The 9,736-nt window shown below is 50.4% G+C and overlaps 1 protein-coding gene across 1 annotated transcript in view; it reads left to right on the forward strand.

The window, feature by feature from the left end:
- Window positions 1–9,119, forward strand: part of GRM2 (glutamate metabotropic receptor 2) — a 58,963-nt gene extending 49,844 nt beyond the window's left edge. Inside the window, exons 4-5 of the mRNA XM_019510329.1 lie at window positions 4,026–4,200; window positions 4,976–9,119. Of these exons, the coding sequence (XP_019365874.1) occupies window positions 4,026–4,200; window positions 4,976–5,049 (249 nt within the window). The 3' untranslated portion in view covers window positions 5,050–9,119. The remainder of the gene's footprint in view (window positions 1–4,025; window positions 4,201–4,975) is intronic.
- The last annotated feature ends 617 nt before the right edge of the window (window positions 9,120–9,736 follow it).

A 9,736-nucleotide genomic window follows, 5' to 3' on the forward strand; every position in this document is an offset into this window, starting at 1 on the left:
CATGCTACTGAGCAGTTTTTGTGATGTTTACTGTGCAGTAGCCTAATAACACTGTGCAGTAGCATATTAGCATGGTTTTTGACTGGCACTCTACTGCACAGTGTTATTAGGCTACTGCGCAGTAAACATCTTGTGTAGATGCGCCCAGTGAGTGGAAGCTCACCCGTGGTAGCTTAGCCCCCAGTGAAGTAGAGATACCATGGGTCTAATTCCATGTGGATAAAAGTGTACACATGGGCAGTGGCATGAATGGCATGTGCCCCTGGCGGCTGGGGCAGGCATGGCTGCGCCGGCGAGAGTGCAGCGGCAGGAGTGCAGAGCTCTTGCAGATGCTGCCGGCACTGTTGGCGGTGGGAAGGGGTGGGGGTGGCAAGCGCTGACCAGGGGTCAGTGACCACACACAGGCACCGCCAGCAGCGGCCAGGGGCAATTGTGGACTGCTTGCAGGTGCCACGGACAGTGTCGGTGGCACCTTTTTGTGGGGAGTGCACCACCATGCACAGGGGGTGCATGTGCACCTGCGTGCACCCTCTAGGCATTGCCCCTGGGCAGTGGTTGTTTATACCCTTAATGTCCATACCCTGAGCATACGTGATAGTAAGACCTCATGCTCTCTGCATTGACCAGCCTTTAATCCATCACTGACCTAACATATAAAACATAATGAAGCAGTCAGGGGCATGAATCAAAGCCAGAGGGTGGGTGACAGGGGCTGAAGATGTTCCTGATGAGCTTCTTCTTAAAAGACTTAAACTAGCTCTGGCGTCTTTAGACTGTGATCTGCTTGAAGCCAGACCCCCCTTCTTTGGGGCTTATAAAGCACTTAGTGTATACTGGGTCTTAGTACAACATGTATAAGAAAGCACGGTAATAATACTCCATTGGTGTAACACTATTGGCTACCGTGTAAAGATGTAGGTGACATCAGAATCAGCCCATAAAAACTCCAGGCATCTTTTCCTGGAAATCAATAACTTCCATTGATCATTCAGCGGAGTACCCAGAAATGGCTGTACATTTGTAGAGTGGTGTTATTCCCTTCCCACATTAGGTAGCTGTCCAGGGGCACAGTCCTTTGGAGGATGACAACCCTGCTGCACTTTAATAGTTGCATAACCCTGTTGATCTCAATTGAGTTTCTCTTATGTAGGCTCAGACCCCCTCCTCAAGTGCTCTTCTGTGGCTCTTTCTACATGTGGTAGGACTGAAGAGCTGTTGTAGCCACAATGGTCCAGGAAATACATATGATTATCTACAATGGGCAGAATGGTGTGTTTGTCAATCAAATTAGCTCCAAATGGGCCTATTTAGCATCTTTAAGACTGTAGCTGGTTGGGTTGTAACTTCGGACTCACAGTGCTATCTAGGGTGTAGAGCAGTGATTCTCAACCTTTCTAGAGTCAAGGGGCATGTCTACATGTACAAATGTTCTAGAGTAAACCCACACCAGGCAGGCATCTATGCTTGCAGGGAAGTGGGAGCAGATTTGCTGCTGTCTGTTCCTGCCCTGCCAGCCCTGCACCCACCCCCTACACCAGCCAGAGGGAGTTCTAGGTTCACCCTGGCTGCTAGCCCAAGAGCTGGCAGGGAGCATGGGGCTAGGAGACAGCTGTCTTCTGACAGGGGACTGAGGCATTGCTCCCTGCCACTTGGAGCTGCAGGCTCCACCACTGAAGCCCAGGCAGAGACAATGTCCCCCTGCCCCAGCAGAAGGGAACTTTCAACCCCCTACTCCCCAGTTGTGATCGGGGGGATGGGAACTGCCTGCTGCCCAGACAGGGAAACATTGCCCCCACCCAGGCTCCAGTGGTGGAGCCTGCCCCAGCAGCAGGCAGCTCCCAGCAGCAGGGAGCAGTCTCCCACCCCTTGCTGTCTAGGAGCACATTTGCTCCTGGTCAGCCATCTATATGTGCTGTACAGCGCAGTAAGTAATTGCAAGTAAATTTGCTACTTGTATTTACAGGTAGCAAACTTACTTGCAATTAGAGCAAATTACTGTGCAGTAAGCATCTCCACGGGTAGATGTTGATGCTTACTTACTGTGTCGTAATTTGCTTTAATCTCAAGTAAAGTGTCTCGTGTAGATGCACCCAAGAAACCTGTTATTAGACCTAACTCACTCCTTGGAAAATGCCAGCTTGTCATTTTCACTTGTTAGTTATGGAAAAATAATAGAAAATAAAATAATAATAATTCAAGCCATTAGAACACAATCCCTGTGTGAGACGAGGACAAGAGAAGGAGGTGAATGTGTCAGATGCAGAGCGGCAGCCTGGATTCAGAGCAGAAGGCTGCAAGGGAGGCCAGCCTCAGGCTCCACCTCCTGAGACCTTGAATCTGTCTGACTGAGCACCTCAGGGAAGGAGTGCTGGAGCCTCTGACTGAGACTGAACAGTCACTCCTGGGCATTGGTCTGCTGCAGGAATGAGCAGTCTCTGGCTGGAGTGTTACATAAGGCAAGTGGCTTGTGGACCCCAGTGTACAGAGGACATTGGCCCTGCATTAGGGCACGTGACAAATGCAGGCACATTTTCAGAATGAGAAACTGACAGGACTCAGCTACGTGCACAGACAGCCAAAAAATCTTCCATCAGTGGCAGGCTCATCCGCTGGTCACCAAGCAAGAGAGGTAGCTGGTGTGGCAGCTAATGAGACAGGTGACCTGGGACAGGATAACATGGAAGAATTTCTTCTTAGATAATGTTGCTTGATCCTGAAAAGTGATAAGCAATTACTCCAGCATGTGTGACAGGGTTGATTTGACCAAGTCGTTTTGACAGTAGGTTAGACAATGGATTTGTATGGGATGATTTGGACAGGCATGATTCTGCCTCAGACAGGGGAGCTGGACTAGATGACCTCTGGAAGTCCCTTCCCATCATACTTTTCTGTGATTCTATCATTATTTTTGTTGTTGTTGTATTATATATGGTTATATTGTATATATAATTATATTTCATAGACATTAAGGCTGGAAGGGACCTTGTGAGATCATCGGGTTCAGCCCCCTGCCCAAAGGGCAGGAAGTCAGCTGGGGTCAAATGACCCCAGCAAGATAATCATGCAAACGCTTCTTGAACGTATGGGGTTCTTGGGGTACAGCATGTCACCACCATCACACAGCTAGTAGTCTGGGCTACTATATGAGTGGGTGTTTGCCTATGTGCACATGCCACCCACTCCTGCGCCTTCCAGCAGATCAAAACTTTGTAAGCCTAGATGGCTGAGTCCCATCCAGCTCTGGCGTAGTGTGTGAATCTGTAAAGGGCACTGGCGACGCATGGGAGGTGCATGTGCACTCCTTTAGTGTGGCAGCGCACCCCCTATGAAAAGGCGCTGTTGATACTGTCGATGGCACCTGTGAGCACTCGCTGCTTGCCACCCCGTATACAGGTGGTCAATGGTACCCACTGGCCGCCACTGCTGGCAGCGCCTGTGGGTGGTTGCTGACCCTGGTTGGTGCTTGCCACCCCCCCCTCCCCCTGCCACCGACAGTGCCGGCGGTGTCTGCAGGAGCTCCGCACTTACTGCTGCCGCACTCCCACCACTGCCATGCCCCCCCCAGCCACGGGGGCACGCGTCATTCATGGTAAAGCGTGAAGATTTGTATCTGGTTAGGAAGCAGACATGAGGCTGAACACAGACATTTTTCAGCTGGTGTAAGTTAAGGGTTTTGCCACTTTTGCAGCACAAGGATTTGGGTTTTTCCTGTGATAAAGGTGATAGCCGGCTAAGTTCCACGTCTGGAGCTAGAGTTAGGTCCAGGCTTCCCCAGAGCTCAGAGCTTTTGTTCTGGCCCATTTCTGCCATGACGGGAGTAAAGTAGTGCCCATTAGAAAAGAATGTATGGATGTCCCCCCCAGGCTGGGGACATGACATGTTGGCACTTGCGGAGCAGCCTTTACTCTTGCCCTGCAATGGGCATGCCCTGCCATGTCTTTGCAGCTGAGCAAAGTAGGCAGCATGTCCATATTTAGCCCCTCTCTGTGTGCATCTGGACTGATGCTTACCCTTTACTCCTCTAGGTCCAGACCACCACCATGTGTATCTCTGTAAGTCTCAGTGGCACTGTGGTCCTTGGCTGCCTTTTCACACCCAAGCTGCACATCATCCTTTTCCAGCCTCAGAAGAATGTCGCCAGCCACCGTGTTGGGACGAACCGGTTCAGTGCGACTGCCGCAGGCTCCAGCCACTCGCATGGTGAGTGACTGACGGCCCCAGCCACCGTGGGCCAGCCCTGCCTGGGGGTGGGGCCCTGCAGCAGTCCCACTGGGGGAACCTCGGAGCTAAGGGGCCCCAAGTGCTGCAGGGAGGGGCCCGGCTATATTGCCCTGTTTCAAGAGCACTGAAATTCACACATCAGCGACTCTTCAGATAGAAAACTGCTGACAGCACTGTCTGCCCTCTCCCAGTTGTAGAACAAGCCATCAAGTTGCCCGCTCCACACCATAATGACAACTCGATGAGTTCCCTCTCCCCCATTCATAGCACAAGTCATTGCAACCTTCCTCCTCCATTAATGACGTGAACCACTGAGCACCCTCCTCCCAATTAATGGAACAAGCACCAAGTGCCACTAATGGTACAAGCCATTGAGACCCTCTTGCCGGTCCAATTCCCCCCACCATTAATAGACAGATACCAGCATGGCTGCTAATGCTGCTGAGGCATCCAGAGTGCCAGAGTGACTGCTGCCCAGGTGAGGGAAAGGGGAAGCCTGGTGGTGGGAAAGCAGGGTACAGCTGCTGGGGTGCAGGGACACACGTGACTTGCACTGTCTTACATTTGGGGCCACAGCCAGGAAGGGTCTACCCCTGGGCAAAAGCTTGTGGTCAAACTTAGCCCCAGCTAAGCCCCAGTGACTCCCCAGGCAATGCGGGGGATGTGATACACCGTGAAGGTGGAGGAAGGGTTAAGCTGGGAATCAAGACCTGCTGCTTTTTATTGACGATTTTCTATGTTCCTCCCCTGCCAGGGTCGGCCTCTCAGTACGTCCCCACCGTATGCAATGGGCGCGAGGTGGTGGACTCCACAACCTCGTCCTTATGAAGCGCCCAGTGTCCACTCTGGGCGAGCAGGTGCTGTCTCTGTGGGCCCCGCTGCAGACATGCCTTTTGCGTTCCTGTTGGGCCTGTTGTCTCTCCAAGCCGTCCTCCCAGCCCTCTCCCAGCAATGCCTCATTGGGCCAGCTGTCCCCAAGGGAAGCAACCGTCACATGAGAACTTGGTGGCAATTGCAGCTGTCCCACTCCCCTCCTCTTCCCAAACCCCTGCTCGGAGCCACACAGACCTACTCTTGCAGTCACGATTGTACTTACTGGACCAGATGGGCTGTACCATGCTCTTTCTCTGTGGAATCAGAAGTCTCTCCTGGCAGCTTCAGCCCCATGTTAGCTCTCACAGGACAAATTACTGAAGAGAGCAAAGCCCAGGCAGTTATAGTTCCTGTCTTCTCTCTTCCCTGAAATAGGAGCCTAGGGGCATCCACAGAGGGGAACAAAATCCTGCAGGCTGCTCTTTTGATCCTTTCTTCCCCAGAATGAAGAGCAACTCCCTCCAACCCCACTCTCACCTCCCCGCAAGAACAATCCCAAGGGATTCAAGGTGCTATGGTTTGAAGGTAAAAGCCAGGACCTCCTCATAGCCCATGATGCCGGGAGGCACTGGGAAAGATTTCAAACTAAGGTGAGCTAACTGGGGGCTCAGGGCCCAATCTCTCATTTTGCAGGGAATTCCCCATGTGGAATATGACCCCGCCACCCTCAGAGACAGACAATCAAGGTGCTTCCAGGACAGATTCCTTAGACAACAGCTCTCCGGGGCAGGGAGATGACTCGCGGACCATACATGCCATGGAAGGTGGATGAGTCTGGTGCCTGGCCTATCAGTATCCAATGTTACGACGACGCAGAGGGCAGGGCGGGGGCACCCTGTGATAAGGGGTGGCTACAGCTGCTGTTCAGGAGCCTGGCAGAAGGGCTGAGAGAGGGGAAGATTAAGAAACAGGGTGAAACAAATCCCACAGAGAGGGAAGTGGGCAGGACAAGACATCTGGGCAGGTACAGGAGGAGGGGAGCACTGCCTCCTGCTCCCCCTGGACAGGGGCAAGGAAAGGTGGGTATGGGTTGCTGCTCCTAGGCAATGTAGGAGGCAGCAAGCAAGGTCTGCTGCTTCCTTTGTACCTGATAATAGGATTCATGCTGTGCCAGACCCGCTGGGCACACTCCCTGCTCCTCACTGCTTTGTCCCCTGCTGATCCTTTGCTCCCCTGGGTATGTTCAAACCAGGCAGCAGGCCAGATCCCCTAGGCACCCTCCCTGCTCTTTGCTCCCATCTGCAACAGAAAGCACCGTACAGATTGCTTCTGCACCTTGTATATTGGCAAAGGGGGCCTCAAAGCTGGACCCCACGAGTCACTACTTGCTTCAAAACCAACCAGCCCAGTTTTGAACGGGGGAGGGCAGGGAGGCTGCAGCGATCAAAACAGCCCCAGTGAACCCCAACCAGAGCTTCTGCCATGAAGGAAGCAGCATGAGCAGGGAGAGCAGGTGTTTGTGCAGAGAGGAAAACTGCAGTGAACCTTCCTACCCCAAGCTCTCTAAGCAGCTCCAAGATGCCATCAGAGGAAAGATGGCTAATCTGCTTCCCTCCCTCTCTGCGTTCCTCTTGGCCCTTTTATCGTCCAAGAGCCAGCAGAGGAAGGGCAGGAAGCCTCCATTCTGTTCATTTCTAAGAAAGCTGCTCAGAGCTTTTCAATCTCTTTGTTTTCCATCGCCAATTGCTTCCTTCCTGCCCAGTGGCTAAATTAGGCCTGAAAGGCATTTAAAAAATAATGCTTTGCTTTTTTTGCCCACTTTCCCTGTTCAAAGTATTACCCGTAGGTCTTGATACCCCCCTGTGCTTGCTCTAGGACTGAACACTGAAGACGTCATAAGATTGAAAGAGGTAGAAGGATTTTTAACAGCATTTTAAAGAGCTTTTGCTTTTTTATAGTGTAAATGACCAATGGATTCTGACACCTGGCACACACGAGGGAGAAAAACTGTCTTTCTAAAGGTGCCATATCTGATTCCCTCTCCACTGAGGGCTAAGAAAGCCCCTATGTGCAGTCTGTAATCCTTCAAGGTGGTTAGCCAAAACAGGGATACCAAGATTATTAATGCTGATTACTCATCATTCATTTTCTTCTAGTATATCTATAGTCTGATATACTCTAGTATATCTATAGTAGAGATATTGGGGCTAAAACCAAACAAGGATGTTAATTTTTTTTAATAGAAAAGCAATCCTTCCAGGGCTTCTTTACAGAGTACAAGATATAAGAATAAAAGAAAAAAAACCTTAAAGAGACATTAATTTCACACTGAATTATTTTACTTATTATGGTTACAAATAGCTCCAAAGCTTACTATAGGGCAGCACTGTCCAACTTCTAAGTGACTGAGGGCCACACCAGGGTAAGCCATGGCCCCTGCCCTGGGTTGTATGCTGTGCAGACCTCTCCCTTCCCTCCACCCCGCTTCTGCTGCACCAAACACATGGTCCCAGGCTCACCCTCAGCTCCCCAGGCCACACTCCCACCCCCTGGGGCAGGGACAGACCACATAAATCACAAGAAGGGGGAGCACAGAGGGAGTGGTAGCTGGGAAGGAGCCTAGGGGCCACAGCTTAACCCCTCCCAGGCCAAGCCACATGCAGCCCATGGGCTGCCAGTGAGACAGCCCTGCTGTAGGGCAACCACCTTGATGTTTCTTTTGTACAGCAGCTTGCACAGAGGTCCAGGGTTTTGTATTTTTTTTTCCTGGTTGGACATTTTCCTGTTGTCTGTGTGCATCTGTCAAACACAGGGAGCAACAGCCTGTGGAAAGACAGGGCAATGGGATTTGCAGGATACAAGGATCAGCAGGGGGACATAGGAAAATCTTTACTGCACTGTGTTAAGCAGTTTGATTTCAACTCCATGGTATGTCTGTGGCAATAACACAAGAAGCAACTATCTTGCCCATTGGCATAGAAAGTTGAAGCAGGAAAAGAAACACAGTAGTTATAAAACACAGGGGTAACTGTCGCATGAGACGCAAGCTACTTAGTGTATTAATATAACAGCCACCAGTCTTTTGCCTTTTGAATGTATTCAGAAGCTGAACTACGTTTCCTGTCCCAAACTACATCATTAGCTGCTTGGAAAACTCAGTATCTATATATATCAACATATTTAATCCAGAGGAATTAAGCAAAAGTGCATCTGATGCCTTTGAGGAGGCTTCTGCCAGTTATACCTGTTCTCCCACTAGCCCCAGGACGCTGGTACTAAGCACTAGAAAGCCAGTGTCCTGAGCTCAGACACACTGCCAGTGCCAATGTCGCGCTATTCTGCTAACACCTCCTTTCCACAGCATTTTCCTCCAGGACAGCAGGCTCACCTTAGCCATTGTACTGATTCTCTTGGGTAGGAAGGGCTGAGTGGTACCACCACACAAAGGGGCCACGTTGAATTCACAGCCCCATATCCTATCTCAAGGTAAGCAACCAGAGAATGAGGAGGCACCACAGGATCTGCCTGCATCCAACAGACCTCTAAGAAATGCAGCAGTTGAGCATTGCCACCCTGGGGTTTCTGCCACCTTTGTACTTCTAATGGAGAGGAAAGGAGGGTAGTGAACAGCAGAGCAGCACCAACACCGCTAGTGCAGCTGCTATCTAGGCATGTGCTGCAACGTACTGAACAGCCCCAGAATCAGCGCACTACTCCATGTCACTGAACAACCCCTGCTGTTGTTCATTGCTCATCACTCCTGCTGCTCCAAGGGGTCAGTAGGAAATACTGAAAACCAAATGACAGACTGGGCTGGGGAATATAATTCTATATCTATCTCTTGGTGTTTTTTAATTTTTATAAGCTATTTCTTGGAAGCAGCTTTTCAGACAAGAGCAAATTCCCATGCTGTAGGCTGCAGGAGAAATGGTGAGTTTTGTTTGAACCTCAGCTAGAGCTCTCAGTGTGATCCATGTATTTCCAATGATGCCAGTTTTTAAGAGTAGATTTTTTGTGAACAAGTTTGTGATTTTTGTAATTTATGTAAATAAAGTGCATTTTTTTTAATTTAATCCTTTGCAGCAGCCAGGAGGCCTTGATAGAGTCTCTGTGTAAAGCAAGGGGAGGGGGAGCATGGGAATGTGAGCTCTTAACCAGAGGGGCTGGGTGGCTCATGGGACTCTGCTCTTCTACAAACAGCTATAAGCAACCTTCAGCAGTAGACAGCCCTCCTCTCCCCCCCAGTAAAATGAGAATATCATTTATGTACTTTGCTACTTAGAACGTAAGCTGCTCAATGTATTGACGGTGCCATGCTCAAGTGGCACCTCAAGATGCCACGGTCATACAGGAATCATAAAGCAGTTATGTCCCTGGCTCCAGTCAATGCCTGGTCAGTAACAAGCCGGTGCCTGTTCAGTAGTATCTACAGAGGGGCAAGTGGGTGACATTGGCCCCATCACTCCCCTTCTGTGCCCGTTTTCCCCATCTCTAAAATTGGTCAGTGTCATCCTTCCTAAGTGATGAAAAGGTGCTAAATGGCAACAGCAGCCACAAAGGGGTCTGACTTAACAACTGTTCTTCTTTCTCCTGGCACCCAGTATGTATGCTCACAAAGTTCAGTTGGGGATTTATGCCAAGGGCTTGGCTTGCTGACAGTTCACCAGCACAGGAGATACTCACTGTGACCAAGAGACTGGGC

The sequence above is a fragment of the Gavialis gangeticus genome, unplaced genomic scaffold (genome assembly GCF_001723915.1).
Source record: "Gavialis gangeticus isolate Ggan-Ray unplaced genomic scaffold, GavGan_comp1, whole genome shotgun sequence".
Lineage (NCBI taxonomy): Eukaryota > Metazoa > Chordata > Crocodylia > Gavialidae > Gavialis > Gavialis gangeticus.